The sequence below is a fragment of the Canis lupus genome, chromosome 7, assembly GCF_011100685.1.
Source record: "Canis lupus familiaris isolate Mischka breed German Shepherd chromosome 7, alternate assembly UU_Cfam_GSD_1.0, whole genome shotgun sequence".
Lineage (NCBI taxonomy): Eukaryota > Metazoa > Chordata > Mammalia > Carnivora > Canidae > Canis > Canis lupus.
In genome coordinates, this window is record NC_049228.1 from 64,486,797 (window position 1) to 64,506,799 (window position 20,003).

The 20,003-nt window shown below is 39.4% G+C and overlaps 1 protein-coding gene across 1 annotated transcript in view; it reads right to left on the reverse strand.

The window, feature by feature from the left end:
• Positions 1-20,003, reverse strand: part of LAMA3 (laminin subunit alpha 3) — a 249,900-nt gene that overhangs the window by 33,613 nt on the left and 196,284 nt on the right. The window contains 16 exon segments of the mRNA XM_038543644.1: positions 946-1,090; positions 1,906-2,039; positions 2,473-2,635; positions 2,792-2,943; positions 5,310-5,480; positions 8,624-8,766; positions 9,463-9,642; positions 9,727-9,843; positions 11,500-11,602; positions 12,404-12,545; positions 12,800-12,954; positions 13,596-13,712; positions 14,923-15,119; positions 16,335-16,502; positions 16,717-16,828; positions 16,933-17,043. Coding sequence (XP_038399572.1) covers positions 946-1,090; positions 1,906-2,039; positions 2,473-2,635; positions 2,792-2,943; positions 5,310-5,480; positions 8,624-8,766; positions 9,463-9,642; positions 9,727-9,843; positions 11,500-11,602; positions 12,404-12,545; positions 12,800-12,954; positions 13,596-13,712; positions 14,923-15,119; positions 16,335-16,502; positions 16,717-16,828; positions 16,933-17,043 — 2,310 coding nt within the window.

The following is a 20,003-nucleotide window of genomic DNA, read 5'->3' on the forward strand; positions in this document are numbered from 1 at the left end:
ATGATGTTCCATGTATTTTTTTCTAACATGAGTAGTATTTCTGGCTCTTAGTCTCCAAGAACTCAAAATGTAGTACAAAGAAGCCATCACTTTGGAAAATGGCCACCTTGCCCTGAAGATGCTGTGGTGACTTCTCAGCTCCCTGGACTCTATAGGCAGGTCAAGACCTTCCAAAACCCTCAGAACTGGCTCAGTCTTGGAATCTCCTGGAAGGTCAAGACCAGCCCCAGAGAGGAGAGCTGATCAGGTCCATGTCCCCACTCTACAGGTAGAAGGGGTTGGTCAAATCCCAAGTCCCGTATCAATCCCTCCCTCTCAGACAGAAATATCATGGGCTGATCCACATTTCTCTAGAAATGCTACCTGTGGAGCGACCACAAGACCCCATTCTTAGGAGTAGTCAACTCCAGGCCCATCTCCCAGCAGATGGCACTGACCATCACTTGTAGAGTCACTTTGAATTTTTCCAAACTAGACTTAAGAATGGCCTCTGGAAACCTCAGCTGCTTGAAAACAGAGAGGCTTCCATGTCTTGAAAAGCCAAGGATCAGGCTGATAAAGACATAATTCCACACAGCCTGGCAAGAGTCGGTCCAAGATGCAAACAGCAGGAGGTCAAACAGTCTGACTCTCAGAGATCCCTAGGAAGTCGTCATGTGACATCAGGCAGAATAAGTAGATTATGAGACAAACACTAGTTTTCAGAGAATAAAACCGACGATGGCATGTTTTGGTGGCATGTTCTCAAATTCCCAATTACTTTGCCCTGTTAAAACACACACACTCCCATAGCCAAAGAAAGCAGAATTGGGCCGAGAGAAAAGATACAGGTAACACTGGCACACTTTTTCAGATCTAGTTAGTTGTTTATAATAACCCAGTTACCCCAAAGTTGCTGAATTGAATGGACAGATTTGGTATATTTGGATGTTTGTTATAGAATACCTGGTTTTCTGCAAAGAACAGCAGTCCTCTATCCACAGTGGTCTGAATCGTCAGTCCAAAGTTTGGGTTGGGAGCATTTAGTTGAGTCGGAACTCGAGCGTAGCCTGTACCTTCAAAATAATTTCTGTCTGACTCTTCCTTTCTCCTGTCAACATCAATGATCATACGTTAGAACACAGCAGTAAAAGACCACCACTCAAGTGTGCTTATTAATACGAGATCCTGCTCTCTGAAAAACAGAGCAAAACCCACGCAATGTAGCTGTCATGATTTTGTTCAAGAAGAGGAAATGTCTTTAGAACGTTAACATAGCCAGCTATTTCTCTTGGATGTGTTCTTATGCTCCATGATAATCAAACTGTAGCTCAAAAAAAGATAATAGTTAAGCGTTTCCTTTGGAAAGATCTACTTAGGAAGATGTAGCCTAGGAGCTGAAGACCTTGAAATGTAAAAAACTATTAACTGGAAATATAATTTTCTTCTGAGTAATAAATAGTCTGTCCAAATCCTTTTAACTATAGGGAAGGTCAGGAGCTTAAGAGAGCAATTTTCAAATAGGTCCAGGTGCCAAAGTACCTAGAAAGTCATGGTGCACTTCGTGGACTAAAATGTTTTTTTGAAACTTACAGTAAATATGTAATTTTGTGCCTGAATCAGGGACCATCTAATACTGAATATTTTGTGATAGGAGGCACCAAAAATTTTAAAAGGATTTTTTTTTTAAAAATTGAGAAATTATCAATCTAATATTTTATACAAATGAGGATATCTTAGGCATGGACTAGTAGTATTGCATGCAGTCATAATTTAAGATCTACTGGCCCAAAGCTACCAGTGACACCAAAAGCATCTCATCGGCTCATACCTTTACTTATTATATGTAATATAACTGCAAGTTACTAAAAATCACAGTTACAGAGACATTCGTTCCTGGTTGTTGTTGTTCATTTTTGTTTTTACCTTCTACAAGGCTCTACTTCAGTTGTGTTGAGATTGAAAGTTTTTTTGAAGTTGTACAAGCTCAGAACATTTTCATTGAGGTCATCTAATTCAATACAACCTTTGTACGGAGGGAACCTCAGTCTAGCAGGAAGCTGAAAGAATGAAACAAAAAATCTAATTCAACAAAGGACAATGATCAGGTCAGGCAAGAAATAGTATGAATCCATCACTTGTAACTGTCATGATAGCATAGGGGTTAAGAATGTGGACCCTGGAGCGGGAGGCCCTGGGTTTGCTATTGACCAGCTGTCTGACTTTGGACAAATTATCAAACTGCTCTATCTCAGTTTCTTCATTCATAAAAAGGGAATGGTACTGATGCCTATTTAAATTTATATGCTTAAGTCTAGATCACCGTGCACAGGAAGTACTGAATAATTGTTAACTTTTATCACTGGATATCCTTTAAGAATATATAGTTCAACCTATTTTATATATAGTGTATAATTGAAATAGAGACCTGAGGTCATTACGCCAAATTAAAAGGTAAATATATTCACTGGGTGAAATAACATTTACACTTACTGTAAAGTCAGATGGGTAACCTCCAACATAAAATACAGTATTTTCAGGATCCAGATTGAGGAGTGTGTGGCTGTTTCCACTATCCATTTCATGGAATTGGGATGATCCAGGTTTACTGGATGTGGCTTTTTTGGTGTAATTTAGACTTGCAAACTGATAAATTCTGTTTAAAAATAAATTAAGGTTATTTTTAAAAATTATATAAAAATGGAAGAAGTCAAAGCCAAGGTACTAAAAATGGGTTTTAGCAGTACATACAATGGGAGTTTGGTGAGTGTGGGTCAGATTAATAAACAGCAGCAGTCAATGGGACTTGTACCTCTGAAATTTCACCCGGTCCATAATCGCCTCCTGAGTTTCGCTCTTGATCACGCTCTGGTCCACTTGGAGTTCAGACTCCTGTTCTCCCAGGTTGTAGACACATGTGAGCCTGCCATCTACAACTGCCATGCCAATGTAATCCCTGGAGATCTGGATACATAAAGGCCACCTCAGAATACTTCGCACGCACACTGTTCCTCTCAACTTCCCATCCCAAAAGAGTCTATTTCAAGTAACTAACAGGTTTTACGCAATATGCCTTGGGCAGACAGAATAAATGAGTTAACTCCTTGTACAGAATAATACAGACAGAACACTTAATTAATAATGTCTGAACTGTCTTTGCTCCTAGATCGCTGCACTCATGTATGCACTCCCCCATTCACTCAACCTGCAAATATTTGCCAAGCACTTGCCATAAAGGTGAACCAGATATAGACTTAGGTCTCCATTAGATTTTAGTCCTATAAGGGAAATAAGCCATGCAATGATGGCCCTGTACCATACAATGATTAAGACTTTGTGCATGCCTCTGTTATAATACCTAGAACCCTCTGTTATCATGGTCAGCTATGTATGTATCCTTCTCTGTTAGAATATGAGCACCTGGAGGTACATAGGAAATTTTACAATTGTGGTAAAATATTCATGAGATGCAATTTACATTCAAGAAACAAATTTTTGTTTATCATAAATACAGTGTTGTGCCTTATAGGTAGATGGTATAATTTTGTTGAAGGAATAAAGTAATGTGCATTTTGTCACAATACAAAGTAGAAAAGTTAAGCCACAAGAAAGCTACAAAGTACCAACATTTTAAAGCATTAGAGAGTTATTAATAATAGTGTCAATTTTAGGAATCTCTAAACACCACATTTACTAATGACAACCAACAACTTCCTAATTGGCTAGAATTTTCTAGAACCAGGTTTCAGACTTTTTTTTCCAGCCACTGTATCCTAACCCAGCCAGTGATTACCATATCCTCTGACAAGTTGAAGAAATATACTTTAAGAGGAGGGACTATAAGCTAAAATGAACTGTTCAAGAGGTGCCTATGTAGCTCAGATGGAGTGTCTGACTTTTGGTTTTAGCTCAGGTCATGATCTCAGGGTTGTGAGATCAAGTTCTGAATGGAGTCTGCTTAAGATTCCCTCTTCCTCTCCCTGTACCCCAGCCCCTGCTCACTTGCTCTCTCGGAAGAAAAAGAAAGAAAAGAAAAGAAAAAAAGAAAGAAAGAAAGAAAGAAAGAAAGAAAGAAAGAAAGAAAGAAAGAAAGAAAGAAAAGAAAGAAAGAAAGAAAGAAAGAAAGAAAGAAAGAAAAGAAAGAAAAAAGAAAAGAAAGAAAGAAAGAAAAAGAAAGAAGAAAGAAAGAAAAAGAAAGAAAGAAAGAAAGAAGAAGAAAGAAAGAAAGAAAGAAAGAAAGAAAGAAAGAAAAAGAAAGAAAGGAAGAAGGAAGGAAGGAAGGAAGGAAGAAAAGGGAAGGGAAGGGAGGAAGGGAAAGGAAGGGAAAGGAAGGGAAAGGAAAGGAAAGGAAAGGAAAGGAAAGGAAAGGAAGGGAAGGGAAGGGAAGGGAAGGGAAGGGAAGGGAAGGGAAGGGAAGTAACTGCTCAAAATTCCTGTAACATAGTGGTTTAAAGATTTTAGAACTAGAAAGAGATGGGGCAATTGAATATCTTATTAAATAGTCAGGAGAGGTTTCATTTCACTCCAGTCCTCATCCACAGATGGTGCCCCCCTGCAGACTTGAGAAAAGGTCTACAGCTGGGCATTCTGAGGAGGAGGACAGGGTCATGATTTTGTGATGAAGAATCACAGCTGATTTCCATGAAGCCTTGTATTGTTGTCCTCGTTGTGCAGGGACAGATGCCAATCTTTAACCCCTAGTATTTATGTGCTCATGTGTGCATACACGTGTCATTTGCTGAGCCCACTGGGCAAGGCCTCTCCATCAGATAAGACTAACAGATAATAATCTGCAATTGATGGGTGGCCCCTTGTGCCATCAGAGGTGGTAGAGTCTGCTGACATATTGGTGGGATTTCTTCCTGCTGTGCCAATGGCAGTGATAGCATAGGGCTATAGCATAGTCGTGACATGTGACTCAAAAACCATACTGTTTTGGTCCACAGCATTCCAGGAGGACACTTAACAGTTCTATGGAGGGGATTGAATGGCATGAAAAATGCCTCCTACCAACAACCAGCACTAACTTATAAGGCGTGTGAGTAAGCCAAACTGAAAGCAAGTCTCCAGCCCCAGTCAAGCCTTCAGATGACTACAGCCCCAGCCAACATCTTGACAGACACCTCAGGAGAGACCCTGAGTCAGAATCATCTGGCTAAGTCACTCTTGAACATTGCACCATAGAAACAGTGTGAAATAATAAATGTTTACAGTTTCTTGGGACCAGTCTGGTGGTCATGCAGCAAATATATAACCAATATTCCCCCCCCCCCAAAATCCCCTAAACCATATTGTTTCAAAAACAAGAGAAATGTTGAAGCAATACCTACATCTTTATTTCCAAGGTACATCACAAACATATTCTCAGTCCTCCCACTTTCTCTTGATTCAGGTCTTTGGAGAAAGAAAGAAAGAGATGTGTATCCTTTCAAATCTTCCAGGTCATTCGGCAGCCGGACTTCAACTCCAGATTTACCATTGAACCTCATTGGGACAGCAACCTGTGAGGGAAAAGATCTAGGTCATTAAATATTCTTCTGTGAGGAGAGGGGGTGTGCTCGGAAGGGCAGCCTGGGACTGTGCCACGACTCCTTTCAGCTCTGTATCAGCATTTCCCAGTTGTTACAATAAAGAGCAAAGGAATGTGCATGTCTCCTAGATCTGGGTTATAAACTCATGAAGCTGCTTCAGGAGCTGGGTAATAAAGCATTCATGTTCTTCCTGTTTACCAGCCAAAGGTCTTTGAGAAGTGCATCTAATTCTCTGTGCCAGAAACGATAATCATTATTACAATCATAGTTGCAACCCTAGGAGGTTTTTGTATAGAATGACCTAACATGTATGGAAGCACTTAAAATGGTGCCTGGCATGTTGTAGATTATAATTCATCAAATACTATTATTTTTGAAATAAATTATTTAAGGAATCATTCCTCATTAATATATTACATGTTATAGTTGCATTTATTACAGGCATTCAGTCCTTAAAAATGAATGCATCAGGGCTCTCTAAAACAGTGCTTCTTAAACTCAGTGGACAAGTTTAAGAAGCCATTTTTTCCCCTCTCTAATCTGCCCCAGACCAGTACTTTTGTAAATATATTAAAAATTAAATTACTAGAAAAATGAAATAAAGAAGGTATGCAGAGTACACACCTACTATCCCATGCTTGAATTTTGAGGCAATTCAAATTATTAAAAGTTTTTAGACATATACTTTCAACTTTATATTTATATATAATAGGCCTGTAACATAATTTCTCTGACTAGTATTGGCCTGTTGACCAGCTTGGGTAGATGGCACTCAAACACAGAAAATAAATATTCCTTAATGATCTAAAGAATAGCAGCCTAGAATGACACATCAACTATATTTTATCTATCAAGCATTGAAATATTTATGGGAAACCTTGTATATACAAGGCCTTATGTTGGAATAGAGTACTTAGTGGTGGCGTGGGCTGTCATTCTCCAACGTGCCTGTGACTGAGCACCCCTCACCCATTTTACAGGCTCATTTCATGTCTCTTTTTCACTCCCCTCTGCTCTCTAGTCTATCTAACCACATCCTGAGTCTTTCCTGGCATGCCCTTTGTCACCTGGAAAACTCTATCTTTTTAATTTTTTTAATTAAGAAATCATTTCATGTATACATAAAAAATGGAGAATATACCTGCATATTCATTACATTCTTAAGAAATTAAACATTAGTGGTACCATTGCAGCTCCTTGCATGTCTCACCTTGTCCGTGTTCCTCTCTCAGAGGCCACACTACCCTGGATTTAGACTCCCATGCAGAGTCCATGCATGTTGTATTATTTTTATTAAAATGCTTCTATCTATAGACTATAATTAATCTTATTTCTCATGTTTTAAATATTTTAATAGATATGATATCTTTACACATCCATCTACAATCTGCTTTCTTGGCCTTACTCTGTTTTTAGGTTTATCTGTGTTGACACACCTGGTGGCTCCAGCTCATTCACATTTATTGTGGTATGGTCTTTGTATAAATTTATCACAATTTTATCCATCTCCTATTGACGGACATTTGACTTTTTTGCAATTATTTTTTGTGGTGACAAGCTGTGTCACATTGAACATTCTTATGCATGTCCTTTAGTACCATTCTGAGCCTCTCCAGGTAGAAAGGAGTATCAAGATCTGCATAACACAGCTTTATCTAGTTTCTTAGTGTAGTCTGCTTACCAGCTGCCTCATGCAGCAGCTGGTAAGCAACCCGAGTCCAGGACTTTGGTTTACTAACCCCTGTATCTTGGGAGTGCCACACAACAGCTCAAAAGTGCTGGCTTATTTTTTGAGTTGTATTTTATAATTTTCCACTTACATCGTACTATTATCCAGGAACTATTTTACATTACCTACTTTAATCCTAAAAATCTCATGGGGTCTGTCTTTATTATGTACCCTGCTCTCCAAATGAACAAAGTAAGGCACAGAGTGATGAAGTGGCTGGCTCAAGGTCTCCCACCTCATAACTGACAGAACTAGGATCTAAACCAACGCAGTCTAGTTTGGTCAACAAGCTCTTAACCACTGTGTTATTATACACTTCAAATTTTGTTGGATAAATTAGTGAATGAACACAGAAGGACAAAAGCTAGAAATAATATTTTTCATTTGGTGTTATAAAGCACAATTGGGTGTGAAAGGGTGTGTCTTCCAAACTGTGCCTCGTACTTTATGATTTCCTGCCACAGATTTTTTTTTTTTTCCCTCCTGCTAAAGGTTTTACGTTGGGAGTACTTCTCTTTCTCAGATGTAAGGGCAGAAGTAATAGTAAGCCTAGGAATCAACCATTAGGGCAGTGATACTCTGACTTGGTTTCCCAACCCTCTCTCTCCAAATATCTCACGGGGGAGGGGGTAGATGAAAAACGCAAGATGTTTCATTAATATTATTTTAGGACAAAACAAATTGTGCGAAGTGTCAGGAATTCAAGTGGATACTGTCAGGTCAAAGTGAGAAAGGCTGATGAATTTGTATTCCAAAGAAGGATATCTGCTAGAATCCTCTGTCTTCAATAAAAGTGGATTCTACAACTTTCAAGTTATAATAAGAAAGCAGGACCTGTGCAGTATCACCCCAGCACATTCTGATCATAGAACCCCCACTTGAACTTGCAGTAATACTTCACCAACTGTCTGGAGGAGAACCCTTCCACCTGCCTGCATAAACTCAGTGGGGAGGAAACTACTCCAGGTCTCTGACATTCCAGATCATTTAGGCATGAAGGTAATGCGCACTTCTGAAGGCTGGCAGGAGGAAGTCAACATTTACATCCCAAATAACCAAAGAGTTAGAACAAGAAAGACAACCAGTTCATGTGTAAACAAGTGCCTTCTGTTTCTTGATGAATGTGGTAACTTTTCAAAGAAGGAGGCTTAGTGGGATCCCTGGGTGGTGCAGTGGTTTGGCCCCTGCCTTTGGCCCAGGGCGCGATCCTGGAGACCCGGGATCGAGTCCCACATCGGGCTCCCAGTGCATGGAGCCTGCTTCTCCCTCTGCCTGTGTCTCTGCCTCTCTGTCTCTCTCTCTCTGTGACTATCGTAAATAAATTAAAAATTTAAAAAAAAAAAAGAAGGAGGCTTAGTGCCTGGCAATGTGGGGACACACCTACCTTATTTGCAGCATCTCTGGCCTGCTGAATTAACTCCCTGATACGGTCCACATTATCAGAAATGTTGCCCAGTGGCAACAGCTGTTGGTTGATACTTTCAATCTTGCTCAGAAGATCAGGCAGTTTGTTGGTTAATTTCTTTACTGTTGGTGAGATTATAAAACAGAAATTTATAGTTATGAGTTAGGAAAAGGTTAAATGTAGATTTTTCTCATTGACAATATGTCAAGTGTTATGTATGGTTCCCAAATATTGGATAGGATGACTCAGAGTCAGGCAAATACCTTTCCTAAATACATCATGCCTTTATCCTATAATCTAGATATCAAGTTATCTTTCTTGACCACTATAGAAGAAAAGAAATCTTTGGTTTTTGATCCTTAATATCAATTATAATTTAATACCTCATAATTAAGGGATCTGTATCTCTATAAAAGGAAAAATCAATAGCAATGTTAATGGATTAAAAAAAAATCCTACCTAGGAATGCCTGGGTGGCTCAGTGGTTGAGCTTCAGCTCAGGACATGATTCCGGAATGCCTGGATGGAGTCCCACATTGGGCTCCCTGCAGGGAGCCTGCTTCTCCCTCTGTCTATGTCTCTGCCTCTTTCTCTCTCTGTCTCTCATGAATAAATAAATAAAATCTTAAAAAAAAATTCTACCTAGTCTTTCTAACTAATAGAGTACTCATATTCTTTGAATGTATTATGTGAAGTTACTTTCTAATATTTTGATTTCTAATTTCAGGCTTTACCAGGGAAGAATTTAAATCAATTGACCAGAGCACATAACAGTGGAGAAAATGGATCATAGGTCCTGGCTGAAGGATGCCTGGTACCTGAGTTATCTGCATCAGCGAGAGCCTTGTTGAAGTCTTCGCTCTGTTTGCTCCCATAGGTATCCTTAATTCTTGCCACATCTGTCTGAATGGGGCTGAGCCCATCTAGAACCTCATCTGTGATGTCGTTGGCATTTCTGACCATGCTCTTTGCACTACTGATCATGCCACTGATGTCATCTAATGCACACACAAAGAGAGAGGTGTAAGTATCTGAAATGCTCTACAAAAGAAGCCAAGTACAGTAGGTGGGGAGATGCTGACCTCTCTGTATCCCACGAAGGTCATCCCGGATGACAGTGATATTGGTGTCGATCAACCCTTTCCGAACTGTCATAACTTTCAGAGTTTGCTGTAGGTTGTTGAGAGCCGGACTGATTTCTACAATAAAATAAAGCATCGGGAGGCATGAATGTGCCTAGATGCATAGCCTCAGGGGATTCTGGTTACAGAGGCCAGGAGCATATCCATGCCTGGGTACCAGGCTCCTGAGAAATGCCCATGAAGAAAGAGAGATGCTTAATCATCTAGGGGAGGGTTAACTTCTACTCTGCTCAGGGCAAATGTCTCCACTTAGTGAAGGAAAGGGATGTGACTGTCTTATTCACTGCTATGTCACAGTGCATTGCCTGGCAATATTAATCAATTAATTAATTAATTACTAATATTAAATCTGGCCTTAATATTAGTACATACCTATTGAATGAATGAATGAATGAATGAGTGAGTGAGTGAATAATGTAGAAAGGATGCTTCTTTAGTCAGAATATAAAGAAGATGATAAAGAAGTGCCCTTGAGAGAACCTTATCTAAGCAAATAGACACACAAAGTAGGCATTGTTTCTGTTCATTTCCAGACTGATACATTTAAGGTGATTCATTGAAAGGGAGGGAGTTCACAGACATTCCTAGCTGATAATATTGCCATGGAAAATGACCAGTGAATGCTTTAAGATCCAAATGATGATAAACGATCTAAATTATAATTCCAGGACTGATTTAAATAGCAATGTGGACAAATACCTTAGGATCTCTCTTATATGTGGAATCTAAAAACACATCCAAAATGAAAACAATAAGCTTATAAATATGGGCAACATATTAGTGGTTGCCCTAACCCAGGGATGGGAATGGGAAAAATGGGTGAAGGGGATCAAAAGATAAAGAGAAGCAAGCAAGCAAGGTGGTAGAAAACAAAAGAAAAAAATACCAATGTAGTTAGCATCCCAACCCTATTTAAAACACCAGTCCTTTCCTCTTAGCTCAGATTTTATGAAGGGAACAATGTCATACCAGGAAACTCCTGCAATTTGCTAAGCAAATCCTTCTATGTTACTATGTTTTTTTGTGTGTGATTTTTCATGTATTTAATTTTTTAAAATGAAAAAAGATAAATACATTTATTTACTGTCAGAAGGCATCTAATCACTAAAGAGGCTAAGATAACTTATTGGCCATGAAGGAACATGAAAGACCAGAGAAAAATCAAGATATGGAATTTTCAGAACACTGGAATTTGGAGAGATTAAAATGGCTTCATTGTTTTGTAAAAAATTAAATAAATGGGAACATTTCAAAGATAAAATGTATCATTCAAAAATTCTCATGGTTCACAAGGGTAGTGATTTTGCTACTTTTACTTACTAAGATTCTAAGACTTAAGGAATTTTCAAACTCCAGTGACCTGTAACTATGTCTGGGTCTTCAATGAGAAATCAGCCCTGCACATACCTCTACACCGTACAGGTCGCCAATGCCACAATCACTTGTGCATCAAATTAAATAGGCCTCAAATCCAAGCCAAAACAAGCCTATCACCTTCAAGATCTATGTTCTACTCATGAGATTCTAGTTAATTTAGTACATGTGAGAATGCTAGGTGGAAACATCAATGTAAAATAGACCATGGATTTACAAAGTATTGTCTGCAATGATACTGAGATTCACAAAAAACATTTGTTTCTAGAATTTGCTGCTTCTCCTGATCTTCTAGGTCATTTTCAAGCCCTTGGCTCTCCCAGCCACCAACCTCAATACCTTGCTGGAGCTTCTTCTGTGTTATCTTGGTTTGCTTTAAGAGTTTATCACTGTCGGAACTCAGGGTTTTCGCTTTTCTTGGAAGGTCTTCCTTTATCACTGTCTGCAATCAAACATTTATCAACCTTGAGCATGTGGCACACCTTAGGAAATGTGGAGTGAGATTTTCATCCTACTCTGAAAACCCTTATCTTTAGTCTTTAAAGGATGAGGCTCAAAGGTGAGGAGGAGGTTTAAAAAAGTCTGTTTCTTAAAAGATATAGTTAAGGCTGTAAGTAGGTACTTGTGGCTTGGGGAGGTGGGCCCTGCCCTGGTGGCAAACTGACAAATTATGTGACACCTGTCTCATTTTCTCCATGTCGTTTGCACAATACCCTCTTCAGTAACTGAAGACAGACTGAGTTGCTTTTAGATTTTCAGTATTTGGGAGATAAGCATCTTCAACCTTCCAAGAAGACCTGGCCCTAATTCTTTAATGTTTATATTTTCTTCTTTATTTTTAGATAGAGGAATATTATATGGTGCAGAGAAAATCCCAAAGGACTCCAAGACATGCCCAGGTGTTAAGACTAATGACAGGAAATAAATGATTACCAAACTGCGTACAAAAATCTCTCTCTTCTTTGGGAAATGTCAATACTTACTCACAGCCTAAATCATTCCTAGAAAGGAGCAGGCTATACTACTTACCTTGGTTCGACATTGATAATCAGTGTAATTTCCATTTGGTTTTACAAATGGTTTTTCCAACTGTGCTACGTATATCAAAACAGTCAAGTAAATACAGAAGTGAGCCATGTTTGGAGCAAGTTCAAGTCTATTTTATACAAGCTCGATTTAAAAGAATGCTTGTTTATATTCCACAGTGCATACGGAAAGAAAAGGGGTCAAGGCAGGTGCCCACCTGGAGGGCAGACTCGGAGGCCCTGGTGGCCTTGTCAGCCGCATCCTCAGCTGCTTTGATGGCGTTGAGGATGTTCTCATAGGCGGTGGCGGCATCCACTGCACAGCGCACCAGCTCGTCTCCACTGGCATTCTTCTTGATCCTGGAAGACAGTGTGGGTGAAGGGCTCCAGCACCCCCCACTGCCTCCCATCCCCCAGCCTCCCTGATTCATTACGCAAATGGAGATCAGAGGTGGCATGGATGCATTTGGGAATCAACCCCCCACCTCCTGCCCGTTGCAGGTTGGGTTGGGCCCTGGGGTCTGCCCTCCACCCTACTCTGAAGACCAGCTGTTGGGGAGGCTTTCACACTAGGCTCCAGCCACCCGTTCAGTTAGATCTCGGGGGTCACTCACTCCTCCAGCTGCTTTGCCAGCTCTTGTAAAGACTGTGCGTGCTTTTCTGCCTCCATCACCAGGGACGCTTTGCTGGCGGACTGGGATAGTTCTCTCACTTTGTCATTTAGTTCATGTCTTTTTTCATTTAAAGTGGCAGCTAATTTTTCATATTCCTATGTTTTCAGGTAAACAAAGACAGTGTCAATTTAAGCTAAGATTGTATATACCATTTTCTTGAACTCTATCGTAAACTTCAGGTTCCTGGGATACATTATTTCCATAGTGGCACTGATAACACTTTTCTAAGTTTTCCCACCATTTGAACATTTTTCTTATGGTGGGTAATCCCTTTGACAAATTTTGTAAAAACATACTGTTATGTTGTAATGTTGTACTGAACCAAAATACTTTTTTTTTAATTTAAAAGTAGTGATTATAAAAGGTATTTCCAAAATACCCGTTGGGCTGCTAATGTGGTCAATCTTTTATCAGTTCTAAATACGTCCCACTAACAAAAGTATGCTTGATATCTTAAAAACAGCATTCCAATTTTGTTTTATTATCACAAAAGTACCATTTGCTCACTGGGGGCTAATTAGGTAAGAACAGACATAGAAAGGACATTATCATTAGCACCCCCTGCCCCTGTGCCCAGGAGGGCACCTCAATAAACACTTTGGTTTATTTCCTTCCGTCTAAAAGACATATACTGCAGGAAAAAAAAAAAACCCATAACAGATTAGCCTATCTCATAGTTTCCTTGTATATGATCTGAATGTTTTTCAATTTTCCAGAGAATGAGTTTTGTCTCTACCTCCTGGCTTTTCCCCATCAGCTGCAGCAGTGTGTTGGTCTGCAGTAAGGAAGAGTCTGCAGTGGTTAGGTACTTGGAGAAATCACTCTGTAGGGAATTCATTTCTTTAACTTGTCTCTGGAGAGAATAAAAAGAGTATCTGTTTGAACCACATGATGGGTTATCAGAAGGCACAGGCATCGTTATTGGGCCACAGCATATAAGTAATTTCAAGCCAGAACATTCTTTTGAACTTAAAGATCATCTAGGCAACCACAGAGTGAAGGGAAATCACTTCAGTTTGCTGCGTGGGTGTGTTGTCATGGTTTCTTCAAACTCAGTGCCAATGAAACAACAGCTAGCACTGTTGAAGAAGCTTTCTATACTGGGAGCAACTCAGCCAATGAGTGGATAGGTAAGTCAGCTCTGGTTTGTGAGGCAGAACAAGAGATTTTCACTAAACAAAGCAGCACTAACCATCACCATGATCTACCTGCCAGGCCCCGTGAGGACATAGCAGCGCTTCAACAAGAAAGCTCCCGGAACCTGAGAAGGCCAGGCAAGGAGCCGCCAAAGCTCTGAGACCCACAAATTCGGATCATGCTCCACCATCATCAGTGACTCCCAAAAGCAGAGTCGCTGTCTGAAGAGGCTTTGGGAGTTACGCGTATTGCCATCTACTAAGATATTTATTTTCTTTTACTAAATTCTTCTTGTTGGGGGGTCAGTCCTGTGTCATTCCACTCTGATCTTACTGTCATTTTATAAGGCCTCATGCTCATGTTGCTGTCTCAGCATATGATGTGCACCAGTGAAAAGATATACCCTGGAACCTCAAGCTCTAAATCTTGTCTCTGCAGCTCCTGGATGCAGAAAATCCATGAGGCCTGGATTTTCATCTATTTCCCATAATGCAGATAATGCCTTAAAATGCTGTTGCCAGTGATTATGATAATGATGTTTACCCAGCTGACACAAAAAGTCAGTTATTTAAAACATATATTATATGCTTGGATTTAATTATAACAATATTGGTTTCATTTCTCATCTACTTGGCAACATTATTCCTCCAGTACTCCATCAGCCCGGGGCAGGGAGAAAGCAATTTGCTCTGCTTTCCCTGTGGTTTAAGTTCACAATGTTTTCTGGTGACTGAGGAGTAGGAATGACTTTGGTTTTGCATTTAATTCCTTATGCCTGTTTGATTGGCATCTGCTGTACAGACAGGTGTGCACAGATCAGATGTACTGACAAAGTGCCTGGCCAGGCCATTTTATTAATGATAAAGATCCGTGCTCCCTCAGCCTGGTCATTAATGAAAGCATGCCGATTCTGACTGTGAACCCACCTCGAGGGATTCCAAAGTCTTCTCGTTTCCTCGGTTGAGACCAGTGGCCCGCTTTGCTTGGGCAGATGCTTCCTGTAGCAGGGCACGGAGGTCACTGAGTTTGGCTTCGTAGTCATTTAAAGAATCCCGCATATTCTTAACAAGTGCACCGTTCTCCACTTGGTGCTTCTCCAGCCGGCTCCTTATCCGAGTCAGCACTGTAAAAGATCACTTTTTGTTTTTCACTTGAGAGACGAGTACCTTGAAGCTAGACTATGAAGACTACAGAAGGATCGAGTTTCTACTTATTTCATGGTTTTCCTTGAACTTGCAAGTGAATGAGAAAGGAAACTAATATTTATGCAGTGCCTGCTGTGTGCATGGTTGTGTGCGCAAACATAACCACTTGAAAACTATAATAATATGTCTCCTGGTTCAGATATTGAAATGGACAGCCTGAGAGACTAGGTGACTGACCCAAAGTTGCATGACCGGTCAACCTTGGCACTTGAACGAGACCTGCAGAGTATAGAGCACAAGCCCCTAACACTACTGCTCACTAATATTACTAACTGCTACTAACACTGTCTCCTCAGTCCAAAGCAAAGACTAATATTAAATTTGAACAATACAAGTGCTAAAAGAAAACTGTTACCATCTGCATATTAACCTCTGACATATCATTTTACTAGAGAAAAAAGACCAGTATTTGAAAAACTATGCACCAGACTTCTATTACTCCCAGGTTTGAACTAATGAGGCATTTTCCCTAAGCAAAGTCTCTGGATATATTTGGTATCTACACCGAGTTTTTGGTTTCTCCAAGAGTAGTGTTAATATCAGTTTGTGATTCTAAACCCCAGTGGTGGTGAGGCAACCTTTACAAAATGATATAATGAGAAACCTGGATGGAGCTTAATGAAAGAAAAAGAAAAATGTAGTTAAAAAAGGAAAAGGAGGTATCAGTGTCTAATATCTTTGGAGAAGAATCTATTTTTTTTTCTTGCATCATGGCAAGATGCTATATTCTTACAACCTGTTGGCAGCTTGGAGGGGCTATCCATTCTCACTTGATGCTCCTAACAGTCATGTACGCTGGGACATCCGGGTGGTTCAGTTGATTAAGCTTCTGACTATTTTGGCTCAGGTCATGATCTCAGGGTGGTGAGATAGAGCCCTGAGCTCAGGAGAGAGTCCGCTTGAGATTTTTTCCCTTTCTCTCTACCCCACCCCCACCCTTCTAAAATAAATCAATAAATCTCTAAAAAAAAAAGTCCAGTATGCTGAAATAACAGGTCTCTCCACCTGTAACCGGGGACCCGACCTTGCACTTTGCACACTGTAGTTCAAGCCCATTAGAATGGACTGCATGCAAGGATCTGGGAGTTTTGTTTTTTGTTTTTTGTTTTTTTTGGATCTGGGAGTTTTCTTACAGAGCTGAGCCTCTGTTTTTTCAGCTTCTGCTTCTCTCAGGTGCTTTCCAAAGTTGCGGTTCCGTAGTTCTGTCATCATGCGCTCCGCTTCAGCCAACTCTCTAGAAAAATCCCCTGAAGGCAGGTTGTTTCCTTCCCCATCTGTCCCAGAGATCTGCTTCAAGAGAACTAGAAAATATCAAGTAGTTTATTAAACTGGGAATTCTGGACTCCAGCTGACTACTAAAAAACAGAAAAGCGCAGAGATTTTTATGGAGGGTTTATATTAGTTTTTTAGTGTCACTACAGGATCTTTTCCATAATGTCGAACTATTAAGTAGAAAATCTTTCAGAGCACAGAACAGAATAAAAAAATATTTAATTGGACTGAGAAACTCCTTACTGTGCACATTCTGGATGACATTTTTAATCTTTGTGTCCAGCTCTTTTGCACTTTGGGTTGTCCGATCAACATTGTTATGTAATGTTTGTGCTTTTCTGGAATTTATTTGAACCTATATGAAAAATAAACTGATTAACAACAAACCATGTTGATGGGGGGAAACTAACAATATTTGGAGGACCACAAAAAGTTACCATTATTGACTGAACACCTTACCTTTTCTTGCATGGTTTCAAATTCACGATTCAAATTACCCAGTTCCTTTTCTAGACCATCCATTTTTAATCCATGATTTGAAATGGCAGAACGATAGTTGAATAACTGATTCTGGAAGCACAATGCAAAGTGAATCTCACATTAGAGCAGGAATCTAGACTAAGTCCTATCAACTCAGTAATCCCTGGTAATGATATGAAGAGATTGATTTAGCAAGCCCAATGCTGGTCTACAGGAAAAGATTGGGTTCTTTGAAATCAGACACTTGAAGAATCTACTTTCTTTACTTTTAAAAAAAGATTTTATTTACTTATTTAGAGATAGAGAGTTGAGGGGAGAGGCAGAGGGAGAGGGACAGAATCTTAAGCAGAATCAACACTGGACTAAGAGCCCAACAAGGGGCTCGATCTCACAACCCTGAGATCATGATGTGAGGAGAAATCAAGAGTTGGATGTCCAACTGACTGAGCCATCTCAGGTGCCCTAGAAGCCTACTTTCTGATGTAAGTTGTAACATGGCTCTAAAATAAACTGAAAAACATGAGGAGACAAGAGATACTTTACTTGAGTTAGTGACCTGACCTTAAAGAAATGAAGGTGGTACCATTCACCTGATATATTGCTTTTCAACTCTATAATACATGTCAGTTGTTTTTAACCTATATTTAACATTATAATACTAAAAGCAGTGCCTAAGGCTACTTTAGTGAAGGAATCATTAGATTCAAAGAATCTTATGGCAGGAAGGGAACTGAGAGCTCATTTAATTGAATCCTCTCACATTACAAATGAGAAAATGTAAATCCAGAGCAGTTGGGTGACTTGTCCATGCCACAGCTGTAGAGCTGATCAGTGATTGCTTAAAGACCAGAATCCAGGTTTCCTGTCTTTTCAGGTACTAAACTGCATCATTACTTTTAGAAAGTGACATTGCTGCACATAACATCTGAGTAGTGATTATTTTCCATTTTTTTGGAAAAAAAAAACTTGTTAATAGCTTGAAGAAATGTACAGGAAAAAGCAATACTATTGCCTCCACTTGCATGTGAGAGAGCCAGTGATTGGGGAAAAAAACACAAGCTTTTCAGCTTAGGTCCAAACCCTAGGTCTGCCACTTTGTAGATAAGCCTCACTGAATTTTATCTCCTTCATCGATAAATTGGGGATTATAATATTAAGATGCTAGGTTGTGTTGATGATATTATGAAGTGTCATATACACATGAACATTCAAAACTACTTCCCTTCTCATGCTTATTCCTAGTGAATTTTAACAGTGTGTGATTTAGAAAGAAGATCTATTTTAATTTTACTATGGGAAAACTGAGGCATATCACTCTATAGAATGTTAGAATACCTGGATAAGTAGAGTAGGTAAAGCATGGAATTCGATCTTGGTTCAAATTCTAGAACCACCTTGTACTAGCTGTGTGATGGTGGTCATGTTACTTAACTCTAACATGCCTGGTAAATGAAGATAACATTATTTTCCTCATAGGACATTGTGAGAATTAAATAAAGTGCTATCACAGAGCCTGGCTCATAGGATGGGCACTAAAATGCTGGTTCCCTGCCCTTCGTCAAACTGCAGGATTATATTGATGACACCAAAGTAACTCTGGTAGCTTCTTTTTCTCTCAAAACATAATGATTTTCTTCCTCTTTCTAATAGACCTGTAAATCATGGACTAAAATGTATCCTGATGAGATGGGAAAGAGCCATTTTTCTAGCATGGTTTTTTGCAATATTAAGTTCCCTTTTGAATATAGGTTTGAACTGTGTATGTCCACTTGTACATGGATTTTTTTCAATAAATACATTGGAAAAATTTTTAAAGATTTGTAACAATTTAAAAAACCCCACAGATGAACCATGTAGCCTAGAAGTACCAAAAAATTAGGAAAAAATAGGTATTATTATAAGAATGCAGTATATAATACATACACAAAATATGTGTTTAAGATTTATACTGTTTGTAAGGCTTCTGGTCAACTGTAGCCTACTAGTAGTTAAGTTTTTGAGGAGTCAGAAGTTATATGCAGATTTTCAACTGTGCAGAGGGTCGGTGCTCCTAGCCCCCATGTTGTTCAAGGGTCAACTATATACTCAGTTACAAGCACTAATTGGTTTAGAATCGGGCTTCATTTCAAGAGCACGTATAAAACTTTCGCCAAACCCTCTCTCATTATGTCTAGTTTAGGGTTTATCTCCTCTTTATCTTTACCTCAATAAAGGTATCTTTACCTGGATACCTCTTTATCTCCTCTACTGAGATACTCTTTCACTTCAATGAGTAAACTTCTTTTTCATTTTCATGATTTTTAACTGGATCTTATTTGGTTTCTAGTGTTTTAAACAATTTTTTTAATTTCTTGTTCTTTCTATTGAATTGTTATTCTTCAAAGTAATTTTCAGATTGTCTTAGGATTTTCATTTTCTCCAGAGGGAACTCATCTCTTAATGGTTGCTTCTGTTGAGTGTCTTTTGTGTCCTTATTTGTCTATTCCAGTGTTGGAAGGTAAATATTGTCTCCGCTTCTCTCTGTACTCTCTGTGCCCTGGCCAGTGATCTTATGGTCATCACTACTCCCACCCTAGATCTCCAAAGCCAGAACCAGGTCTTACATTGGCAGCTGAGGACTTGTACCCTATGGTGATGTTGAGGATGTCACATTCTAGTACAGACCCTGTACTAGACTTGTGAATCATGTCCAGATCTTGCTACAAGTGTAGCTTTTCTGGTTTCTCATATGCTCATTGCTCAACAATGGGCACTGGGCAGTTTTAAAGTTTTTTTTTAAACCTCCATTTATAGGCAAGAGTGCCCTCAGTTTCCTCAGGGAGCCTGACTCTGGCTCTGTGGGGCAATCTAGGCCCTATTACTTCTCTTGGCCACCTTCTTTCCAGTGCACATAGAATATTTTCTCAGATGAACCATATCTTAAGCTATGAAACAAACCTCAACACATTTTTAAAAACTGGAGTTAGGTAAAGTATGCTTTTTGACCACAATAGAATTAAATTAGAAATCAATAATAAGAAGTTACCTGGAAAATGCCTAGTTTGTAAATT